The sequence below is a fragment of the Pediculus humanus genome, genomic scaffold (assembly GCF_000006295.1).
Source record: "Pediculus humanus corporis 1103172108318 genomic scaffold, whole genome shotgun sequence".
Taxonomy (NCBI): domain Eukaryota; kingdom Metazoa; phylum Arthropoda; class Insecta; order Psocodea; family Pediculidae; genus Pediculus; species Pediculus humanus.
Genome location: NW_002987887.1, coordinates 2,632,154 through 2,657,766, shown reverse-complemented (window position 1 = coordinate 2,657,766; position 25,613 = coordinate 2,632,154). Strand labels below are relative to the sequence as shown.

The following is a 25,613-nucleotide window of genomic DNA, read 5'->3' as shown; positions in this document are numbered from 1 at the left end:
TAAAAAAAGTAAATTTTTTTTTTTTTTTTTTTTTTAAAGTTTTTAAAATTTTTTTTTTTTTTAAGGGTTCGGGGTTACGTTTAATGAAAAAAAAAAAAAAAAAAAAAAAAACTGAATAATATTAATAATAATAATAATATTTACGTTTTTTTTTTTTTTTTTTTAAATACATTTGCATTTCAATTAAGGGGAAATAAATAAATAAAAACAAAAAATTTTTAATACTTTTAATAATAATTATTAAGTAATAATTTTTTTTTTTTAAATTTAATTACTTAATTTTTTTTAAAATTAGAGCTTATTGGGATTTAATTCGGTTTTTTTTTGTTTTCCGTGTCGACAAACGTTTGTTTGTTTGTTTGTTTGTTTGTTTTCGTTCGTTTAATTTCGTTCATTATTTATTTATTTAATATTAAAATAATTTTTGGGGTTTTATTTTAAAATCCATTCGAACGTGTTTTAATTTTTTGTTTTTTTTTTTTAATTTGAATAAGAAACGTGAGAGAGAGAGAGAGACAGAGAGAGAAAAGGGCAACAACAACAAACAATTTTAACTAACAAACAACAAAAATTCTTCTTCCCCCCCCCCCCCCCATTTTTTTTTTTTTGCCAAAAATAACAAGGAAATCGTTAAATTTTCTTTTTTTATTTTTTTAACGGTTATTATAAATAAGCGAGAATTTTTTTTTCTTTATTTTTTTTATCGTAAAAAATTTTATATAAAACGGCGTTACAAAGTGTGAGAAATTTTCTCACGCGCATGCGCACACACACGCACACACGCACAAACGTTCGGGTGGAGGAAAATTATTTTTTTTCGACAAACACAGAGAGAGTCGATTAAATTATATTTTAAAAAACGAATTTTTTTTTTGTTGGGGGGAGGATGGGCTTAAATAAAAGGAAATGAAATGATTAAAAAGGAACCGGAAGTAGAATAATTTTCATCTCGAGAGAGACTAAAATTATTTTTAATAGTTTCAAATAAAAACAATAATTTTTCCGGTTTGTTTTTCGTTTTCGAAACAAAAAAAAAAAAACTGATTTTATTATTATTATTATTTTTTGAACACTGTGTCTGCTTCCACTTTAATTTTTTTTTTTTGTCGGTTTACGTAAAAATAAAAGGAAAAGTATTTAAACTGCGCGATTTATGACGTATGAGATTTTTTTTTTTTTTTGTTTTTTATATCCAATAAAATATTATTTTTACTGTTTTAATTTTTATATATAAAATATGGTCACTGTTCAAATCATTTCTGATAAATTTTATTAATGTTATTAAAACTTTACGTCACTTATTTTATTTGATTTTTACGTATCCGTATACCTTCGATCTCGTTTTTTTTAACAAAAAAAAAAAAAAAAAAAAAAAAAATGGAAAACTTTAAAATACGTGATCTTGATTGACGCTCAAATTATTATTTTTTTTTTTTTTACCTTTTTATCGAAAACTGCAAGAGACGTGGCAGTAGAATACTTTATTCGCACGAATGGCATCAAGTTGCGTGAGTTGATTAAGATGATCAGGAGGAAATTTCGAACGTGTTTATAAAAAAAAATACGCGAAAAAATGTGCGTGTGAGAGCGCGCGTTCAGAAACCTAAGTAAAATTATTAATTTTTATTTTGTTGGAAAAGAAAGAAAGGAGGTGGTGAGTGGGTGGGTAGGTGGGGGGAGAGGGTGGGGAAAAAATAAAAAAAAAACTTTAATGCGAAATTATTATTATTTTTTTTTGATTGATTTTTTCCGAAGTGATTTATTAAATTTTTTCCTATTCATAATTTTTCTATCGTCGTACGAAACTTTCGTCATGTAATCAAGTTGGCACTTCTGACAGTGTGCTATCTCTTGAGCCAAATGTTTAAATCTCGATTTTCTATATTTCGACGGCGATGATTTCGTTAGATTTTTATTTTCCGAATTCGACATGTCTGATTTCATTTGAACTTGTACGGAATCGTTTTTTCGTTGATTTTTCAATGCTTTCGGACATTTCCAAACTCCTACAGCAAAAAAATTTCTTAATTTTCTCACTCCGTTGAACAAAGACCACCCTGAACAAAGTAAAACATATATATGTATATACACTCGACGAAATAAAAATCGATAACAAAATGGCGGATGACGTTGTAATTAATTTAAAAAAAAAAAAATCAATTTCGATTCGCTTTGTTTTTAAAAATAAAATAAACGATTTTAATACAATACACTACGATAATAATAATAATAATAATATTTTTGTTAGTTTTTATATACCGAGGGGAAACCAAAAACTGATTTTCTTATGAATTTTACATCTTTTATTTTCATTATTATTCTTCATAATATATAACAAATGATTTATTTATATTAATTTAAAAAAAGAAAAAAAAAAGAAAAAACTCTCGGATTTTTATTTACGCGACATTTAAATGAAAATTAAACGTTAAATAAAATATTTTGTAAACAATAATAATAATAGTAATGGCGGAATGTGACGACGACATCGAGGGAATTTTTTCCCTGTCTCTCTCTCTCTCTCACTCTCTGACCGACATTTTTCCCTGCCCTCCTTATTATAAGTTTTTTTTTTTTTTTTTTAAATTCGTAACGGTTTAAAATGTTTTATTTAATTAATTATAGTGATAGGTAAATAGGTCAAGGGTCATAATAAATAATTTTTCCTGTAAAAATTTAATTACGATGATTACGAGAATTTTAATTTTATTACGTAAATTATTACGTAATAATAATTACGTAAATTTAAAAAAAAAAAAAAAAATTTTCAAGTTAAAAGAAAAAAACGTTAGAGAATCTTTTACAAAAGAAAATAAATACAACACGTAACAAAAAAAAAAAAAGAAATAGAAATGGAAACGAAAAAGGAAAACATTAAATATATTTCCCAAAGGAATAAAAAAAAAAAAAAGGAAATGTCTATTGAATTTTAAAAAAAAAAAGGAAAAAAAGGAAAAAGTTATCAATTTTTGATTTTCGGTACGTCCGGGACGAGGATTTTCATAAGTTTCAATGTAAAAATTTAATTAAAAAAAAAAAATTTAATCTTGTTACGTTGTTATCAATGAATAATTTTTTGTGTTTCCTTATCACAGGACTAAAAGTAATCAAAGATGGATGAAATTGAGAACGACGGTACAATTATCAGGAGCAATAACAAGCACAAATCAAAAACCAAAACCCCCATTGAAAAGAGAAGATTCATTTTTAAAACGTTTTTCAACGAGACAAATACCGGAAACACAGGTAATAAAAAAATTTTTTGTTTATAAATTTTCCGCTTTTGTTTTTATAACCATTTCCGGTTTTGACAGGAAACGGTTGATACGGGTGATGATACGGAAACGGCAAACGGTGGACCTCAATCTCACCACGAGGTATCGAGGAGAAGGAGAAAAAGGCGGAAAGAATTATCGAAAACTGTCGTGAATCCGGATGAAAATTTTTATTTTTATTGGTTAATGACTGTGACAGTGTGCGTTTTATACAATATGTGGACACTAATTGTTAGACAAAGTTTTCCGGAATTGCAAAAAGCCGCGAGTGTTTTCTGGTACGTAGGAGATGGATTTACGGATGTCGTTTTTATATGTGATATTATGGTACAATTTAGAACGGGATATTTAGAACAAGGGTTGATGGTAAGGGTTATTACATGCATACACACACACACACATACGCACCCATCCATCCGCACGCACCCCACACGCACCCACACTCACGCAAAAAAAAAAAACTTTCATTTTACAATAATTTAATTAAAAAAAAGTTTTTTTTAATTAAATTATTGCACACACGTAGCAGACGATTTTTTTTTTTAATCATGACAGATTTATGTTTAAAATAAATTCGTTCGTCTATTCACCCACCCACCCACGCAAACATTCACTCACTCACTCATTCATTCAATCACCCACCCACCCACGCAAACATTCACTCACTCACTCATTCATTCATTCATTCAGTCACTCATTCATTCATTCATTCATTCACTCATTTAATCGGGGGGGGTGGCAAAGAAGAAAAAATTTCTTTAACATAATAATAGTGATAATAATTTTGTGTTTTGTTTGTTTTGTGTGCGCAGGTTTACGATTCTAAAAAACTAGCGAGTCATTATTTAAAATCGCGAGCTTTTATATTTGACATGTTATCTTTGTTACCGTTAGATTTTTTACAATTAAACGTCGGAGTGAATCCCATATTGAGATTTCCAAGATTTATGAAAATCTACAGGATATATAATTATTATTACATGGTCGAATCTAGAACTGTTTACCCGAATTTATGGCGCGTCGTCAATCTCATACACATACTACTCATACTCGCTCACTGGTTCGGATGTTTTTATTATCTTTTATCGGAAGCAGAAGGATTTCAAGGGGATTGGGTGTATCCCTACAGGCCTGGAGATTATGCGACTCTCACACGAAAATATCTGGGAAGTTTGTATTGGTCGACTCTCACTCTGACAACGATCGGTGATTTACCAACACCGGAAACCAACGCCGAGTAAGTTTTAAGTTTTTCTGTATTTATTCGTAATGTGACGTCGAGATCCCCCCCTCTCTCCCCCTGCCTCCCCCCCTCCACTTACTCAATCACGAGATTCGGTTTAAAAAATTTAAAAAAAAAAAAAATTAACTTAAAGTGTATTTGATTAAGGTCCCGAGGGCGTAGCAAAGCGATGACACCTTCAAGAGATTCATTTTCCAATCCCAGGAGAGGACATAAATCTCGTCTCCTTCAATTTAATTCAAATTATGGGTTAGTAAATAATAAATCGTTTACTTAAACTTTTTTTTTTTTAAACCACAAAACGAAAAGGAAATTATTATTATTATTATTATTATTATTATTAGCATGAATTTATTATTATTATTATTATTATTATTATTGCGTATTTACACGCATTTTTCCAAAAGGAAAATGTTTAATTCGCGTGAAAATTCATAAAAGAAAAAAACTTAGTCGTTATTATCATTATCATTCATTCATTTCAAGTCGTCGTAATACTAATAAATTCAAATTTTCATTTTCTTTTTATATTTTCCCTACGTAATAATAATAATAATAATAATAATAATAATAATACAAACACGCGGGGTCGTTATTAAACAGAAATTTCATTACATATCTCAATCGTTTATTATTATTATTATTATTATCATTATTATCATCATTTTCCTATACGATTCCAAGTTAAATGAAAAGAAAAAGAAAAAAGAGGAAATTTGCCGACAGTAAAACTTATATATGTAATATTTTCACTCTCTCTCTCTCTCTCTCTCTTTCTCTCTCTCTCTTTCTCTCTTTCTCTCTCTTTCTCTCTCTCTCTCTCTCTCTCTCCTCTCTCTCTCTTTCTCTGATTATTTTTCAAAGCTTTTACTTTTACCCTGTCGGAAGAAAATTTTCGAAAAGAGAGAGAGATAGAAAATTTTCAAATCGTTTTTCAATATTTATTTAACTCATTCAATCGAGTTCGACTTTTCCTTTTGGGGGAGGGGGGGGGGAAAAGAAAAATCGAGGAAAATGATTTTGATTTATTATTTTCTTTTTTTTTCTTTTTCGTTTGTTCATTTTTTTCTTTTATTTCTTTATTCGATTTTAATTAACCGTCGACAAATTGTTTGAATAATTTTCCGAAACTATTAATAATAATAATAATAATAATAATAATAATAATTTTAACGTCATCACGTCTTATCATTCTTATCAACTAAAAATTTTTTTTAAAATTTCGTTTGTTTAATTTTTGTAGGAATTTTAGTTAATAATAATAATAATAATAATTTACCAATGGTGAAAATTTTTTTTTTTTTTTGTGACGTCAAATTTTAAAATTATTATTATTATTATTTCCGGTTTTTTTATTAATTATTATTATTATTTTATCACTTTTTTATTTATTTATTTATTTTGTATATTAGAGGCTGTTCGAAAAAAAAATGTCATCGCTTTGCTAATCGCCTCTTTAAAACACTAAAAAAACATAAAAAAACATAAGAAAACATAAAGAAACATAAAGAAAACATTTTTTAAACATAAAGAGAAAGTAAGTTTTCAATTTGTTTTTTTTTTTTTGTTGTTTTTGATTTTTTTTAAAATTATTTATTATTATTGTTATTATTATTATTATTATTATTATTATTATTTATTTTTATCATAATGTTTTCGAACAGCCTTGCACTCCATCATCATTATTATTATTATTATTATTATTATTATTATTATTATTATTATTATTATTATTACTATTTTTAATTTCATAATTTCAATCTAAAACGGAAAAAGGAAGAAAATTTTATAATAACTGTTCGAAAACTTTTCTTTTTTTATTTATACCTAAATTAGGTTGAACTTGAGGAAAATAAAAGAATCCCTCGAGCTCTTTATAATTTTAAAAAAAAAAATTTAATAATACTAATAATAATAATAATAATGATGATGATGATGATGATGATGATGATGATGATGATATTAAGGAAAATTTAATGTAAATTAGAATCGCATCATCATCATCATCATCAATAACGTGTACGATATGTTCATTTATGTTATAAAGAAAAGTTTTTTAAAATGTAAAAAAAAATTCGTTTTCGAGATGCTGCGTTTGGTGGGGGGCGGGAGGGGAGAAGAGGGGAGAGGAAGGGGGGAGGAGGGGGATTCGTTCCTTTCTTAATCTCGTTCCCGACAGCTGTCATTTGCTACTAAAATTTATCACGAATGTTGTTCACACGGAAAACAATCAGAAATACATTAAAATTATTAAATCTTCAAATTAAATGCAAAAAAAAACATTTTCTAATTAAATCACATTATTTAATTTCGGTTTATTAAATTTCTAAAAAGAAACCCCCCATTTCCCCACTACTCCCCTTTAACCTCCCCCAAACTTATATTTATTCTCTTTTTTTTTTTATTGTTCACGAAAACTCGCGGGAGCCATTTTTTTTTTTTTTTTTAAAGGGGAAACGGAAAATTGTCTGGAAAAGGGAAAAAATTTACATAATTTATTTTTATCGAGAAAATTTTTCTAACGCGAAGAAAAAATACATCATCATTATCATTATTATTTTTTTTTGATATTCAGGTATTTGTTTACGATAATCAGTTACCTGATTGGAGTTTTCATATTTGCGACAATTGTCGGACAAGTCGGAAACGTCATAACGAATAGAAATGCAAACAGATTAGAATTCGAAAGATTACTCGACGGTGCAAAAACATACATGAGACATCATAAGGTACCGGGAGGTATGAAAAGAAGAGTTCTTCGTTGGTACGATTATTCCTGGTCCAGGTACAAACAACGCACGTTTTTTTCGAATTGTTCGATCGCGAAAAATCGCGAAAATTTATAACGGTTTTTTTGTTTGTTGTTGTTTCAGAGGAAGAATTCAAGGGGGCGGTGATATAAATACCGCGTTAGGATTACTTCCGGATAAACTCAAGACTGAACTTGCTTTACATGTTAATTTGAGCGTGCTCAAAAAAGTAAATTTTCTTTTTTTTTTGGTTTCTATTCTTTCCCCCAAAATTTAAATTTGCAAAGAGTTTAAATTATTTAATTAACGTTGATGATAATGATGATGATAATAATCAAACGTGACTAAAACACATTTTTAAATATTATTATGAAAACGATTTTTTTTCTTTTTCTTTCCTCCCCTCTCTCGCTCTCTCTCTCTCTCTCTCTCTCTCTCATTCTTCCCTCTCTCTCCCCTCTCTCTCCCCCGCTCACCCCCACCGATAACAGGTTACTATATTTCAAGAATGTCAACCGGAATTTCTTCACGATTTAGTGCTCAAAATGAAAGCATATATTTTCACACCTGGAGATTTGATATGTAGAAAAGGAGAAGTTGCAAGAGAAATGTTTATTATAGCAGACGGAATTCTCGATGTTATAAGGTTTAATTGAAATTTTTTCTTTTTAAAAAAACCTATACCGATTTAACGAATGTTTTTTTCTATAGCGAAACCGGAAGAGTTTTAACAACAATGAAAGCTGGAGATTTTTTTGGAGAAATTGGAATATTAAATTTAGACGGTTTGAACAAACGTACCGCTGACGTACGTTCAGTCGGTTATTCTGAACTTTTTAGTTTATCCAGGTATTTTTCCTATTTAACAAAAAAAAATTACTTATTCCCTAAGGATTAAGGTTAAATTGAAAAAAAAAAAAATTTTTTTTCCCAAAAATCAGAGAAGATGTTTTAACAGCTATGAAAGATTATCCGGAAGCTCAAGAAATTTTACAAAATTTGGGAAGGAAAAGACTGATGGAAGCTAAAAATGCTTCTAAAATGCACAAAACAATGAGTAATAATATCAATTTTCTATTTTCCTGATACAAAAAAAAAAAAAAAAAACAAAAAGACCTCTTTGATTTTTTGTTTTTTTTTTTTTGTCACAGTTAAACAAATAAATTGTCACGATTCTTCCGGTGATAGCGATACGACAGGGAAAAGAATCGTTGAAAAACTACGATCCGACGTGAAAGGTTTAAAAAACGTTCTTAGACGTAGCAGAAGAGGAGGTACGAGAACGAGGGAGGATTCGAATGAAAATAATCAACTTAATTCTGGAAAAAAGCAAAGCGTTCTCAGACGAATGAGCCACGTTCAAAGTTCTGATGAATTCGAGGAAAATAACGAGGGGAGTCAACAACCCATCGGTGCTGGATTACCACTTTTACAAAGGTACGTCATTCACTCCGATATGAAATAATAAAAGATGGCGCCTAATGAAAATGAGAATTTTCTTATTTCATATTTGGCAGAATAAAACGACTTAAAGAAAAACAAGATAGGGAAAAGGAAAAGGAAGAAAGGGAAAAATTAAAATCGTCAAATAATAACGTGAATGAATCTGATACTGAAGTCATAGGAGCTGGATTGCCTTTAACTCAAAGATTAAAACTTTTAAAACAAAAAGAAGAAAGAGAATTAGCTAAGATCAAAGGTCATTATCATTATTATTATTATTATTAATTCAATTTAATAAATATTTTAATTGAATTTTTGTTTTTTTTATTAAAGACTCGTCATCGACGGTTAGAACTCAACTCACGGGTATGAAATTAGAGAAATCATCCTCTGAGAAAACGTCTAATGCCACGACATCGGACATATCTAATCCTTCGTCAAAACCGAAAGAAGATTCTACGAATAATAATAATAATAGTAGTGGTAGTAGTAGTTGTAGCAGTAGTAATAATAATAAAGAATCGTCGGAGGGTAAAAAAACATCGTTGATTGAAAAACTAAAAATAACCGTTAAAGATAATAAACATTTAATTTTAAAAACTAATAATAATAATAATAATAATAATAATAATAATAATAATGATTCGGAAACTCATTTAAATTCTAATATCGCATCTCACGAAACGTCCGAGATAGTGCCCGAAATAATTGAAACGGATAAAATAGTGCCAAAATTGTTAGGGAGTAAGTTTGAAGTGCCAAAAATAAAAAATAGATGGGAATTGTTGAAAAAATCATCGCTCACGAGTTCGAAATGTGGGAAAAAATATGGAACGGGCGGAAAAAATATGGTACGAAAAGTCGTTAAAAAAGGTACGTACCTGTCGAAAAGTGACACAGTTTTAGAAAAGCAAAAAACATTCGACAGCGACGAATACACTCAATCGGAAAATGACGAATCGCCAAATAATGAAAATAACAACAATTTGAACATTTTAAACAACGAAGAAACGGTGAAACGGGTCGAGTGTGATCCGGAAACGGAAAACGATCAACGCCTTAATATAAACAATAATACAAACAATTATCAATCATCAAACGAAAGTGATAATATAAAAAAATATAATTCGATAAGTGACTTAAGTCCAGAATATTCGGGATTGCCATTCGTGAAAAAACTTAAAATATTAAACGAAAGACAAAAATTAGCCGAATTGGAAAAAGAATTGATCGTGAGAAGCGCGAGCCTGGATGTACCCGATCATCATCATCATCATCATTTAAATTCGCAAAAGGAAAAAGGTATTTTAACAAGAAGTCAATCGGAAGCAATAACCGTGGGGCACCTATACGACAGGTCTGCCACCACAACAACAACAACAACAACCCTATATCGGAAAACGTCGGATTTTAATAAATGTACAAATCAAGATTCTATTTTATCGTTAGAAAATGACGTGGATTTAGAAAAGGATACGAAAATAAGGTAAGAAATCAATTTTCTTATAATAAAATAATATCTTACGTCAAAATGGTTTCCTTTTCAGTGACTTAACGGAAACGAAAAATTCAATCGAGTCCATAATGTCGCCGGAAAGTAACGAAACGTTAGAAAGAAGACATTTAAAAAGCATATTAAAAAAATTATCTCACGAGGGTACGAGCAGCGACGAAGACAAAGAAAGAACGGATTTTAAAAAAAGGGAAAATTTCGATTTTAGAAAATTATTAAGGGATCCTACAATCGAAGGATATGCGGCAAGGCATAAAAAACTAACGAAAAGTGTTACTTTCGATAATGATACCCTTCTCACGTCGACCGAATCATTGGCTCAGGAAAATACCGAAAAAGAATCAAAAAGTATAAAAAAAATTTTCCCATTCGGATTCAATTTTTCCTTTAATAATAATAATAATAATGATTTTTTCCCTCCCCCCCAGGTTTTTCTCAATTGAGTCCAACGGGAATTCTAACATTACAATTGTCAAATTTAAGCATGATACCCATAGTGGGTTCGAATGTTAAAAAAAATTTAATACCGGATAATTTGGAAGAAAAAAATATACTAACGGATGAAGAAGTGGAAATGGAAACGATCATTTCAAACATATTGGATAAATTACAAGAAAAATTATTGGAAAAAATAAAAATTTTAGAAATGGGAAAAGATGGCGGAATGAATCTTTATCCCATAGAAGAAAACGAAGGGAAAGCGTCGAATTTTTTATCGTGTAAAAATAATCAAGGTGGAGATGGAGAATTATTACCGGATATTATTTCCGGAGTCCAACAAATAATGCGTAACGTTTTGGTAAGCAAAAAAATTTTTCTTACAATTAAATTAAAAATTTGAATTAATTCGTTAATTTTTGCAGGTTGAAATTCAAAACAAATTTCAATTTCGTTTTAACAAACTCGAAATCGAAGTTGAAAAAAGAGACGAAATCATTTGTCAACTCAAAACGCAAATAAAAGAATTGGAGGTAATACATTTTTACGTTAATTATAACCAATATTATTAATAAAAATAATGTTTTGTTTTTTTTTTTTTAGGAAAGCAAAATAGAAAAATCTGATTTTTTCCGGTTCAACGATAACACCGAATCGAATGGGAATAACGACAATAAAGAATCATCAACCGATTTATTTTCAGTAAATAATAAATCATTTAAGAGTTTTTATAAAAAACAAACATGGCGGATGATGGATGGTTATTATAATTCATTGTTTTAATTTTTAGAAAGAAGAATCGCACAATTCGTATTGTGATCAAAAATCAATGAAAAATTTTCCTTCAACCGTTAACGATAAAGACAATTTACGCTCAATTTCGAATTCACTCGATGAAAAATCGAAAAATATTATCACGGGTAACAAGGGAATGATAATTCAAAATTTAACGGAAAATGATTCGACGACAGAAAGCGTAACGTTTAACGGAGAAGATTTTAAAACTCACCTTTTATCGAAATCCGATTGTAATAAATCTTCGAAAATCTATAATTTAAATCAATCGAAAAATATAACCGCGGAAAGTGGAGGACAATTCGAATTACACAATTTATCAAAATTTATGAAAATCTACGAAATGAAACAACGTAAACGATACAACCGCGAAGTGAAAATAAAGAAAAATTTAAGTGAAGATGAAACTCACCAGATGTCGCAGCATTCGCCCAAACCTCAAAGGCGGTGGAGTTCGAGTTCGAAACCGAGGGAAGAAAAATTCAAATTGAAAGATCGTTTAAAAGAAAAATCGTTCGGTCGAACTTCGGGTTTTCAACGGTCATTTAGTTGTTCTCAGGACGCGGATTTCGTTGCTTTAAACATGGACGATGATTCGGGTTCGAGTGACGTCGAACAACCGAACAATAAAAATTGGGAAATAGAAATGCTCGTTCAAGAATGGGAAAAATTAGAAAGTTCGAAAAGAGTTTTCGATTTGTCCGACGATGATTGTTTGGAAAACGAAGATGAATTCATTCAATTGGAAGATGTTAAAAGACTTCAGAAAGAAGTGAACACTCTCAAACAAATGGTTTCGGAAAACGATTTAACTCGGTTATCGACATCGGAATTGGACATGTTGGAAACGATTTTAGAAGCCAAAGATAAAAAAATATCACAGATAGCAAGATCGAGTAGTTTAGATAACGAAATGAAAACGGGTCTCCGTGAAAAATCAATTTATTTCGGTTCGTACGATTCCGACAGCAGACTGGAAAAACATCAAAATCACAAAAGGAAAAAATTTTCATTACATAAAAAATTAGGTCAAGCTTTTAGTTTTGATTTTCACGACATTGAAACCAAACCGAAATCTCATGATATGACGAAACATAAAACGCCATTATTGAAAAAACAAAAAACCCTTCCGGAATTCAACAGGGGGGATAACCAAAACGTTTACGCTTTGTGGAACACTTCGAACCTTTTGAGACACAGAGTTTTAAAAGATGGTTCAGAATCATCGAGTCAATGTTTCAAATTTAAAAATTCAGGTTCAAGTTTGCCCATGTTGATTTCCAGGTCTTTAAACGGTGGAAACAATACAAGTGTTAGAAAAAGTTTACCTAGTTTATGCGGCAGCAATGGCGGGGGCGGTAAAAATCCAATTTTCGCACAAAATTCGGACGCTTCCGTTTGTTACGTCGACGAAGTGAACACTAAAAACAATTGTAATCAAAAATGTGATTTTATTTTAGAAAAATCTGATAATTTCGGGCTCTCCGATGGTAGAAGTGGATCCACGAGTGGTTTCGCAAGAGCAGACGACGGTTATTCAAACAACAGTTTAAACAATTTCATAAAATCAATGGGTTTTAAAATGAAACAAGTTATGGTGGGAGAAATAAATACGGTTAAAAATCAAGTGCCAACGATATCAAAACTTTGTGATGAACAATCAATGCTTAATAACATTGAAATACATTGTTGTGCCGATGAATATTGTAACATTGAAAGAAAAACGACGACAAAAGAAGAATCAAAAGTTGTCGAAGATGATGGAACAACTTTTGATCTTGGCCAATCTAAACCGAATTCTCCAGATCTATGAATTGTTAACAAACTTATTATTATTATAATTTTTTTTTCCATTTTATAATTGATATAATTTTATCAGGGTTAGAAATGATTATAGAAATTTATTGATTATTACTAAATTTATTTTATTTTAAACAAAAATTTAACCTTTGATTTTACTTCGATAATAATTTTTAAATTTTTTTACTTTATAAATGAATTAATATGACAATTTTTTTTCACATGGTAATTAATCGGGGAGTTACAATTATTTAAATTTATATTGTCGAGAAAAAAAAATTAATATTCTGAATGATAGTATTAACTTTAATACTTACTGCATGTAAGACGAACAAATGAAAATGTTTAAATAATGAAATTAAATTAACATACATTTCTCTCTCTTGATATTAATACACTTTATTACTACAATTATAATTCAATTTAAATTCTAATAAAAAAAAAAATTAAAACATATGAGCAACATGCTTTTGATGTTCTGCTTCATTTTTAGCCACTGTTGCTTCCCATCGTTTAACATTTCCTGGAGAATTTATTCCAGATTGTAATTTTAACATTATAGGCAAAACAAGTATTGCTGCTATACAAGTATATTTAAAACGCCAATCTTTTTCCCACATAAATCTGTGAGGAAATAATGCAAATTTTGCTTTTATATGGTATGGATACAACATTCTTCTGGAACTCATTTTGAAAACCTACAAGGTAAAAATTTCTATAGTTTGATAAATAACATTCGTAGTATAAATAATATATTTTGATAACGTGTACAAAAACCAATTTTGATTAAAATAAATACATAATTTGATATATTATTAGCACAACAGTAATTTTTTCACATACTGTCTGTCCTTCAATGTTGTTTTTATTAAACCTCAAAAAAATCATTGTTTCGTAATTAAATTAGAAATTTTAACTCATCGTGATATAATATTGCTTTTCTTTAATTTAAATTAACGATTTATATAAATATTTTATACTTACGTTTGAAAAATAAAATAAAAGAATATATTATATGAGAATATCTATACAAAATGACTGGGATGAAAAATTTTTATTTGTGACATGCGCAGTAAAGAAAATTTTTTTTTTCAAGCAATATTGATATCATATAAGTTTTAAAACAATTTTTAATACTTTATGCCAACATTATGGTAAACTTGAAATATTAGGAGGAAAAAGAAAAAGTTTTTAAATTTATTATGCGGGCAAGTGAATATTAAAAAAATAGTTATGAAAAAAAAAGAAATTAATGTTTTACCAGTATTTTTAAATGACTACTACCACTACTACTTCTTGTACTCGCTCAATTAATACATATATTTTTTAAGTTTTTATTCATCGAATTTAATACAATGGCTGCTATCAATGCAATGGGTGAGTAAATTTTTTTATTTAATTATTAACTTTCATCCAGAAGTTTAATCGTTTTAAATAAGATTTTAAAATCAATTTTTACATTTTGTCTTTTTATACCTATAATTTTGTTTTACGTTTCTTAATTTTCTTCTTCTAAAAATATAAATTCTTTTTTGTTCCAGATAAAAATTTTAAGGAAAAATTAATTAAATGTGTCAAAAAGGAGGTAAGGTTTTATTTCTTAAATTTTTTTTAATTAATGATTTTTAATTTACTTTATGATGTTATTTTTAAATTTTAATACATATTTAATAGGTAAAACAAATTATGGAAGAAGCTGTCACGAGAAAATTTGTTCACGAAGATAGTTCATCAGTGACTTCCCTTTGTGGAGCTGTTGAATCATGTTTATCGCAAGGACTTAAAAGGAGAGCACTTGGACTTTTTAAAACAAGTTCAACAACAGCACTACTTCATAAAATTGCTAAAAATTTTGAACCTGCAAACATAATATCTCAAAAAGTTCAAGAATTGGAACTCGTGGAGCCGCAAAAGTATTTAATTGAATTTTTTTTGTATCTGATAAAATAACTTAAAAAGTAAAATTGATAATGATTATTTTAATTTTTTTGTTTGCAGGAGGTCATCATCTAGCACTGATAATGGTTCAAAACCTGCAAAACCACCTCTGCACAAAAATAATTCTGCTGGGTGTGTCATTGGTCCAAAATATCTATGGATAAGATTAGCTTTGTTCGAGAAGCAACTTGCTAAAATAATCGATCACTTGGTGCAAAATGCTTGGTAATTAAATTTTAACAATTTAATTATTTATTCCTTTATTTTATTTATTATTAAATTTAAACTAAAATATTTTCAGTCATTGCCTGGTAGTTTAACTTTTAAATTTTAAGTTTTTACTAAAATGTTTTAAGTAATCATTACGTTAACGATAAGTAAAATAGAAATTTTTTTTTTTTTTCTTTTTTTTTAAAATATTGCATTTTAATTAACATGGTTTGGCATATAAACTTATTTTTGATATTTGAAAAGCAATTATTGTTTTTCATTAAAAAAACACTTATCACAAAAGAAACATAAATGAAATGTTTTTTAAAAAATTTAATTAGTATTATTAAAAAAAAAAAAAATGAAAGTTTATTTTTAACTTATCTTTAATCTTTAATATTAGTAACTAATATTTTCACTGTCCTTTTCATAAATTGGTAAAAAAAAAATAATAATTTTTTTAGAGAACTAACACATTAACTAATTTCAGTAAATATTATGAGAAGGATTCACTCGTCGCAGATCCAGATTACGGATCCATTTTAAGTTCTTTGTTGGGTATGTTTATTAAAAATGGTTTTTGCTTTTCGATTCATTTCTCTTTACACTTATTTTATTTCTTTCTGTAATTTATTCTATTATTTATTTACTTCATTGCCTATGCATGTTTTTTAAATTTTTTTTTTTTTGTTTTTTAGTCAGTTTATGTTTTCTTTTATATCAGGTGAAAAATGTTTGACACCTAACTCGGTTGCTTATGTATAAAAAAAAAATCTTTTTTTTCTCCTTTGGTAATACCTACATGAATTTTTCACAATTTTCAGTACAGAAAAAAAGTATGAACCGTGTATGTCAAATAATTAACTTTAAATAAGTTTTAATATTAATTAAATATCATAAATTTTTAATTTCAGTCGGCCCCTGTGCATTAGATTATTCTAAAGCAAAAACTCAAGATTATTTTTGGACTGATCCACCAGCAGACGAATTAGTTCAAAGACATCGAATTTCTACGGGACATAATACTCCGCCTACGTGCAGGAGACAAGTATTAAATGTAACAATTAAACCATTTTTTATTTAATTAATTTGTATATTGTAAATTGAAAATATAATAACGTTCTTTGTTTTTTTTTTTTAGTTCAATAGGAGTTTACACGCAGTTAATTCAGAAGAAAATGTAAGATCGGTTCCTATGTCGGCTAAAGACTACGTAGAGTCTCTACATCAAAACAACAGGGCCACACTATTGTATGGGAAAAATAATGTCATGGTACTTCCGGTAATTATGCAAAAAAAAATATAAACTTACAACCCATTTATTTTAAATTTTGGTGAGGAGGTCATGGTGATGTTTTTTCTTATTTTTAGAAAGAGCATTTAGAACCCATGGCTGGTTATCTATCACTACATCAAAGTTCTCACGGTTTAACAATAAAATGGACTCCCAATCAGTTAATGAATGGATATGTCGAAACAGAAAATCAAGATAAAAGGTATGCAACACCTAACAAGGAACGTATTTTATTATTTCAAATATCGAACGGTCATATTTTTTATTTTACCATTGTAAAATGGAAACGTTTGTAATTATTGATATAACCGTTAGTTTTTGAGTGAGGTTTATATTAGGGCAAAGTAATGTTTAGCGAATGTCCATCTACCTCATCACTTTAAATTTTTCAATTAAATTAAACAAAATTATTTTTTGCTTCCATTATGGATTTCTCTTATTAAACTTCAACAAGCTGCAATATATCGTTCTGTAATCGATTAACAAGCATAATAAAATTTGCAAAAATACTTGTCACAACAATATTCACCGCCATTTTGTTAATTGAATTGAGTTTAACTGTATATATATTTTTATTCTATTGAACTTAGGCGATGTAGTCTTCCAGTCAGCAGCTTCCCCCTCCAAACTCGTCGGGCCATATCTTTCAGGTGTGCCTCACTCATTGACACTAATCATTAGTAAGTTCTTAAATGTGAAACTTTACCTGGGACTAATGGCTTTACCAAACTATGCTCTATAATTCTTGGCGCTTTTTAATTGATCAAACTTTTATTAATATTTATTTTCACGTTTTCCTTTTTTTTCGTACAGTAACTTAAAACAATAATAATAATAATAATAATAATTACGTCAATTCTTTTAATTGTGCACTTTTTATAGATTAATTGACTTTTTTAATTTTTCAAACATGTAAATTTTTGTTTTTTTTTTTTTTATAGTTTGTATTGGGAATACGCTCTAAATGTTAGCATCGATGAAATAGTGTACGTTCATTGCCATCAAGCTAGTGACTCCGGTGGTACAATAATTTTAGTGGGTCAAGACGGTGTTCAAAGACCCCCCATTCATTTTCCCAAAGGAGGACATTTATTATCATTTTTAAGTTGCCTCGAAAACGGTTTACTTCCCCACGGCCAATTGGATCCTCCATTATGGTCGCAAAGAGGAAAAGGTTCGAATACGAGAAAATAAAATTTTTTAAATGTCTTTTCGAGGGGGGGGGGAAAAAAAAGATGTGCTGTATTCATTAATGTTGATTCCAGGTAAAGTTTTACCTAAGCTTCGTCGCAAAAGTAAAGAGAATTCAGATGGGAAAACGGAAGACGATGATTCAACTGATTACGTTTTCAGGATTGTTAGAAAAGTTCAAAGAGAAGATATCAGTGAGTACTTCACGAAAAAACGGTTACAAAAAAAATTAATTTAAATTCAAAATTTTTACAGTGACTGGACCAGAATTACTTGATCCGAGATATGTTGAGCCTGTACAAAGCGTGATGCCTCGTCTTCAGTCAAGAGTCAGAGCTCAATTACTCTCCAGTTCAACAAGTTCAACCTCGAGTTCCAAAAGCTTCAGCGCTGATCATTCAAACGGGTTGGATATGTTGGACTCGCCAAAAACTCCCAACGGACTTGCCACGAGTCCTTCGCAAGTTAATGCCGGGTAAATCAATGGTTTTTTTTTTTTTAAATCAAGAGTAAATAATGTAAGGAATAAAGAAACAAATATATAATAAAATTTAATTTTTTTTTTAAAGGGAATCGATCCAGTTGGTGTGCGACACCATGAAAAGGCAAATTATCTCACGTGCGTTTTACGGTTGGCTGGCATATTGTCGACATTTATCTACCGTTCGTACGCATTTGTCTGGTTTGGTCAATCCCACCACCACGAGTCATGTAGACGCTGACGGTGGTCTGACGTCAGAAAAATGGAATAATATTTTCAACGATGGTATCGTTTCAAATTCAGAAGAAGTGTTTAGATTAACTTATCTAGGAGGTGTGGAGCATTCCTTAAGGAAAGAGGTATCCACATAACCGTTTATTAATTTACAATGAAAGCGGTTTGACCGTTCTACTTAACTCTCTATCGTGCATTTGATAGGTTTGGCCATTCTTACTTGGTCACTACGAGTTTGGAAGTACGATACAACAACGTGTCGAATTAGATCTTACTACTCAACATAACTACGAAACGATCATGTCAGACTGGTTAGCCGTTGAAGCGATCGTGAGGCAAAGAGACAAAGAAACAATGGCTGCAAATCTTGCCAAATTGTCAAGTGAAAGTACGAGCGGTGAAAATGTTCCCCTAACTCCAGGGTTAAACGCTCAAATCAGTAACGATGTAAGAACATCAATTAATATTTTTTCCCACGAGTTTCTCCAAACGAGTTTAAAAAATTTTTTTTTTTACGATCAGGTTTTTGAGGATAACATTAGCTTGGGTTCCGATGATGGTAATTTAGGAATGGAAGGAATCGAATTCGAAAGTGAAAAAAAAGACAACGACGATAATCTTGAGAAATCTATCGACACGGAAGAGGCTCAGCAAAACGAAGTTAACACTTTTATTGAAAACGTCATATCACAATCTTCGGATGAGGGTTTAGGTGACGAAGATAAAAGGTTGAAAAACATGAAAAGAGGTTTGTCCGAATCAATTAATTTTTTTTTATTAAATACACGATTTTTACGATTTCATAATGATTTGAAATATTTTTTTTTTTTTTTTTTTTACTTCAAGGTATAAATCAAGTGATCGTGACAAATCCATCGGTGGATTCCGGTTTGATATCCGAAGAAACTGTCGAAGTGTCGACCATGGAACCCATCGTGGAAACGGAAACTTTGACCGTGGGAGAAGAAGGAGAACAAAATAATTCAACTTCGAATTGTGTATCTCCTGCGAGTTCACAAGGAGGAATTTATTCTGTACATTTTATTTATTTATTTATTTATTAACAAAACGTAAATAATTATCTTTTGTCTAATTAATTAATTAATTAATTTTCCAGGCCGAGCTTTTGGAAACATTTGGATTGAACGTACATCGAATCGATAAAGACGTGCAAAGATGCGATAGAAATTATTATTATTTCACAAATGAAAATTTAGAAAAGCTTCGAAATGTTATGTGCACGTGAGTATCACGTGATTTAGAAAAATAAATTTACGATTAAATTATAATTAAAATTATTTGTTTTGTTTTTTAGTTACGTTTGGGAACATCTCGATATAGGATACATGCAAGGAATGTGCGATTTAGTCGCTCCACTTTTGGTAATTTTTGACGAGGAATCAATTACCTACGCTTGTTTTTGTCGTTTGATGGATCGAATGGTTGACAATTTTCCCAACGGAGGAGCGATGGATGCACATTTTGCAAACATGAGATCCCTAATTCAAATTTTAGACTCGGAAATGTTTGAACTCATGCATCAAAATGGAGATTACACGCATTTTTACTTTTGTTACAGGTGGTTTTTGTTGGATTTTAAACGAGGTATTTGACATTTCATTGTACATTAAAAAACGGGGGGGAAGTAAAAATTAAAGTTTTTTTTTTTTTTTTTTTTTTTTTGTCAATTATTGAAATTTTAGAAATGATTTACGACGATGTTTTTATCATATGGGAAACAATATGGGCGGCCAAACATATCGCTTCTGCTCATTTTGTCTTATTCATAGCTCTTGCACTCGTTGAAATCTACCGGGATATAATATTAACGAATTCGATGGATTTTACGGATATAATAAAATTTTTTAACGGTAAGTATAATTGTTTTCCAAAAAAAACTTTTTTTTTTCACTCATTGTAAAATTTTAATTAAAAAAAAAATTTTTTATTTATTTTAGAAATGGCGGAACGACACGACGCAAAAGCTATTCTTACACTGGCCAGAGAATTAGTATTTCAAGTTCAAACTCTCATCGAAAATAAATAATTAGTTTTTTGTTTTCTTGCTGATTTAATATCGTGGTAGGTTTTAGTAAGTTTTCACGACGACTAGAATTGTTTTCCCTAAATGAAATGACGTGGAAGGAGGAATCTTTTTTACTTTTGCTAAACGTTCCATCGGTGAAATCCATAGAGTAAATAATCCATGAGTAAAAAAAGGATTTTAATCGTTCGGATCATATTTTGAATCTCTCTCTGTCTTTTTCTAGTCCTTCTCTGTATTACATCACGTGACTTTAATGTACTGAATATGAATTTGATATGAATTTAACTTTATTATTTTGTTATGAAAGTATTAATTTTAAAAAAAAAAACAATTTGGTGTATGAATGGCAATCCTACAACACTGTTCACAAAGTGAAATGAACAATAATAATTATAAAAACGACGAAATTAAATTTTAAAATATATTAAATGTAATACCTAAAATGCCTGTCTCTGTTGACACACACACACATCTTTATTTTTGAAATTTAATTATTATTATTATTATTAACTTTTCACCATGTCCTCCATAATTATTATAGTCTTTTCTTTTCCACCCTCTCCTCCCCCTCTTCCCCCCTCCTGAAAAAGTTGACTACAATGATAATAATAATGTTTAATATATTGATTGGAAAGGATTCCTTATCTAAGGATATCTTACAGGTTAAATGATTGATTGTTTTTTATTTATATATTTTATTTTTGAAAGTAATTAATATAAAAAGGAAAAAGGAAAAACTTTTCGCCATATTGTGTAAAACTCTGATTTTCCTTTTGTAATCTTTATAGAAATAAAAGTAATTAATTTTTGTGCAATAACATTCCCATTATTTGATGCCAGTAAATAAATGTGGATTTAACGAATAATAATAATAATAATAATAATGATTGTGTTATTTATCTTAGATTATATATAATATACATATATATTTTTGCTATTACTTATTATTATTATTATTATTTCTTTTTTTTTTATGTGTGTAAATTTGATCAAAAAGATATTCAATATGTAATATGTAAAATAAAAAGAAAAATATTTTTAATTTAAATTTAAAGGAGAAAAAAAAAATGGAGTATATATCAAATTTTTCTATTTTGTTGTTTTTTTTTTTGTTAAATTAAAATATTTAAAATATTTTATGAGGAAATAAAAATGAATTTAATTTGAAATTTATATAAAAATTTGGTGCCAATTTTAAAAAAAAATGTTTATTTTATTAAAAATATAATAATAATAATAATTATTCACTGTTGATCAGTGATGAGTTTTATTAAATTAAATTTAAAAAAAGAAAATTTTATTTTTATTTGCTTTAAAATAAATAAATAAATAAATATATTTTTTGTTAGTTGAAAAAAATCTATGTATATATATTAATAAAAATATTATTTATGATAAAAATATTTTTCTTATAATATTATTATTAATATTTTATTAATCCTTTTAAAATATTTTTTTGTCAAATATTGATTATTTATTTCAATTTTATTAAGTTTTGTTTTATTTTAATGTAAAAATAAAATAATTTTTCGTTTGTATTTTTTTTTATTGAAAACTAATGGATTTTAAAAATTGTTAAATTCAATATATATATATTTTACATTAATTATTATATATATAATTTATTTTTTTTTACCTCAAATTTATAAATGTTAATATGAATGTTAAAAAAGGTAAATGTTTGTAAGAGAATTAAAAATGTTTAAAAGTTTTCCGCCATTACATTTTGAAAATGGTGAATATAAGTTTTTTTTAAAGTAAATATTTCCAAAGGGGGGTTTTAATTTTTAATTTTGAATTTAAATTTAAACATTTTGTATTTTTTTTTAATAATAATAACAATAATAAAATTACAGTCGGTTGATTTTTAGTGTTCGAAATTTAAAAAAAATTTCCATAAGTATTCTCTATACACACATTATCGCGCAGTTTTGAACGTGTAAATGTTTTGAAACAATTTTTACTTCAAAAAAAAGCCGTTATAAGTTTCATTTGTTCCCAAAGCTATTTCCAACGGACGAATATCAAATTTTGTAAGTAATAATGTCTATAAACAATGTTTTTAATATTTTTTCGTGTGATTTATTTAAATTAAAACAATTAATAAATGTGTTAAATTTTGTGATTCTAACCCATTGTTTTCATTATTAATAATAGGACTGCCGTTATTTTAGCATGCAGGCACACAATCGAATGCTTTTTGTGTTAACCGTTTTTCAGGATCTATTAACCGTTTTAACTTAATTTACAGATATTTTCCTTTTCACTTTTAAGGTATAAAATTAATTACAATTTTTTTTTATTTAACTGATATTAATTAAAATAAACAATAATGAATTATTATTATAAGATAATATCATTTTACCATTAAAAAACTCATTGTGTGTATTGTGCACAAACGAGGGTTTTAATTTTTTTTTCAACTATTCTAAATAAAGTAAGATATTACAATTTGTTATTATTTAAATTTATTCAGCATGCCCAGAAGATCTAAAAGAAAACAAAATAAAAAAAAATATCACAAACAAAATTATTACCAGAAAAAAAAATACATTTTAAAAAAACAGAAAAAAAGATCTCAAAACACAAATAACAGGTAAATCTTTTTTTTTTTTTTGCTTTTTAATGTAAATTTTTTATTAAAATTAATGTTTACTTAACCTCTCTCCATTTAGTTATTTTCCTTTTTTTTTTTTTAGTTGTTCGAAATTACAGTATGATTTGTTTTAAAATATTATTTTTTGTATGCAATCCTAATAATGAAATATTTTTTTTTACAGATCAAATGTACAAATTTCACAAATATCAAAAGTAAATAATTTCAATTCTAACAAGAGCTTACAATTTGAGTTTGAGTTAGATTCAGATCCGGATGCATTTTTTGAATTTCAAGAAGAAATAAATAAAGCCAACAGTGATTCTGCCCTTCACAGAATTAAGAAATGTTCTTCTTTATATCAATTATATGATTCACAGTCGACATCCAAGGAAAGTTTAAATATAGATAAAGAAAACATTTATCTTTTAACAGATTCATGGTGGGTCTAAATTACATTTAGCACTAATTAAAAATATTATTCGAATTCAAAAAAACAATATTTTTTAGTCGTAATACCCTGACAGATAGTATTTCAACTACTCAAACAATTGATTCCAGTGAATTAAAATTTTTTAACAACCTTAAAAATTATTCAACTTATGAAATGGATTTAAATTGCTGTCTGTCATCAATAATATCAACTAATAACTTAGATAGTACTAAAGGATCTCTAGAAAGTGACTCAAGTTCGACTGATATAAAGGAATTTAAAAAAATTTCTGGGTAAGCACTTATTTTCTGCATTTAATTTGTAGTTTATTTACTTGTTCATCAGGTTGTTCAGGTAAATTCAGGTAAAACTTGAAATCAAAAGATATTTTTTTTTTACACATGATCTTAAACTATCTTAAAATTTTTAGGCTGATGCCAATACTTATTTATTCCGGAGAAAATACAAATGCCAAGTTGGAAAAATCATTTGAAAATTTAAATCAGCAAATGATATTAAAATTGAGTGATGAAGCCTTAGAATTAGGGATGACAGTGATACCTCCCAAAAGAATTAATTCCACCTCGAATATATTGAATAGTAATTCAAATCCTGTTAGCCATAGGTCATTCACAGAAGTAGATAATAAATCTGATTATCCTGTTCAAACTTGTAATAAGAATTATTCAAATTTCTTAATAAAAAGTGCCGAAAATGGTAAAAAAAAAAAAAATTTTTTTGTTGTCAACAACAATGATAATAATAATTGGAGTTATTAATTTTAATTAAAAATTTTTTTTTTTAATTACAGAAGAAGAAAACGAAGACAAACATTATTTGGAAAAAACAAAAACTGAAAAACATTTTTTAAACAGTTCTATACTTGGGGAAGAACCTCAAAGTAAATCGACACCCATAACGAAAGAAAAATTTAATCAAAAATGGAAATCGCAAACGGATCTTTACGTTTTATCATTAAATTCAACTTATCATAACAGTAGTGACGATTATCATACTTGCTGTAAGGAATTTATAAGTCGAAACGACATCACAGATGAAGATGAATCGACGACATGTTTGAGTCAGTATGCGAGTTGCAGAGACATATTTAATCAATCGAAAGAAATATTGAAAATATCTTCATTAGAGTCCGACACACCCTCTGATATTCTTTCGAAAAAAATTTACAAAAATGTTTCTGTACAATGTGAAATTTTGAAAAATGATGATAATGTCGAAACGAAAATAATTGATGATAAGTCGAACGTAGAAGACAACGAGGGTGATTCTTCTAGCATATTCGTTAAAAATTTTAATTTTTCTAAAGAAAAAAAAAACGATTGTAAACCTTTTAGAAAATTATTTACAAGGATTTGTATAAAGAAATTTTTTCACGTTTTATCAGTCATGCCAATGGATAAACTGTTGGAATTTTTCTGTTTGACATTTTCGATTCCAATCATCGAAACTATGGCAATTTCCATTTCTGTTTCGAAAGTAATGAACGCCTTATCATCAGCAACTTTTTTTTTCAACTTTAATAAGCAGATAAAAAATTACAGTTCGAAAACTTTGGATTTTATAAAAACGAGGTGGGAAGGATTTGCGGATACGTTAATTAGTTATCGAAAGGAAAAGAAGAGGATCGATTCGGAAAAGGGGAATCAACAAATTTGCATGTGTGACGTTCAAAAAATGACGGATTTGGAAAAAAGATTGAAAAATTTGGAAAACGAATTAACAAAATTTCAACTTTTCGATAGCGAAATTGAAAAGTTAAAAGAAATGGCAAAAAATTTTCAAATCGCGACCAAAGGTCCCGTCAATTTTACAGCTCCTCCGCCTCCTCCACCACCACCGCCGCCGCCGCCACCCCCTCCACCCCCACCTTTTTCCCTCGGTCAACCTCCTGCGAATGCTATGAATAAATCA

The 25,613-nt window shown here is 28.4% G+C and overlaps 3 protein-coding genes across 3 annotated transcripts; 2 read left to right on the top strand and 1 right to left on the bottom strand.

Moving 5' to 3' along the window:
• Nucleotides 1–3,117: 3,117 nt before the first annotated feature.
• Nucleotides 3,118–13,270, top strand: Phum_PHUM608060 (Thyroid receptor-interacting protein, putative; the record flags this gene model as incomplete). Its single annotated transcript, XM_002432958.1, has 15 exons — nucleotides 3,118–3,135; nucleotides 3,315–3,641; nucleotides 4,088–4,512; nucleotides 7,094–7,303; nucleotides 7,392–7,497; nucleotides 7,760–7,914; nucleotides 7,980–8,117; nucleotides 8,210–8,325; nucleotides 8,420–8,705; nucleotides 8,786–8,967; nucleotides 9,045–10,197; nucleotides 10,259–10,572; nucleotides 10,653–11,023; nucleotides 11,088–11,195; nucleotides 11,453–13,270. The coding sequence occupies 15 exons, from the start codon at nucleotides 3,118–3,120 to the stop codon at nucleotides 13,268–13,270; spliced, it is 5,727 nt and encodes a 1,908-aa protein (XP_002433003.1).
• Nucleotides 13,271–13,703: 433 nt separating this feature from the next.
• Nucleotides 13,704–13,946, bottom strand: Phum_PHUM608050 (uncharacterized protein; the record flags this gene model as incomplete). The annotated part of the gene is made up of 1 exon (XM_002432957.1): nucleotides 13,704–13,946. The coding sequence occupies one exon, from the start codon at nucleotides 13,944–13,946 to the stop codon at nucleotides 13,704–13,706; it is 243 nt and encodes an 80-aa protein (XP_002433002.1).
• A 997-nt stretch (nucleotides 13,947–14,943) lies between these two features.
• Phum_PHUM608040 (run and tbc1 domain-containing protein, putative) lies at nucleotides 14,944–20,652 on the top strand (the record flags this gene model as incomplete). Its single annotated transcript, XM_002432956.1, has 17 exons — nucleotides 14,944–15,170; nucleotides 15,256–15,420; nucleotides 15,896–15,963; nucleotides 16,320–16,462; nucleotides 16,547–16,687; nucleotides 16,777–16,901; nucleotides 17,641–17,873; nucleotides 17,965–18,084; nucleotides 18,158–18,365; nucleotides 18,460–18,730; nucleotides 18,810–19,052; nucleotides 19,128–19,353; nucleotides 19,452–19,639; nucleotides 19,723–19,847; nucleotides 19,921–20,210; nucleotides 20,309–20,476; nucleotides 20,564–20,652. 17 exons carry the CDS (start codon nucleotides 14,944–14,946, stop codon nucleotides 20,650–20,652), a joined length of 3,030 nt encoding a protein of 1,009 aa, XP_002433001.1.
• Between the last annotated feature and the right edge of the window lie 4,961 nt (nucleotides 20,653–25,613).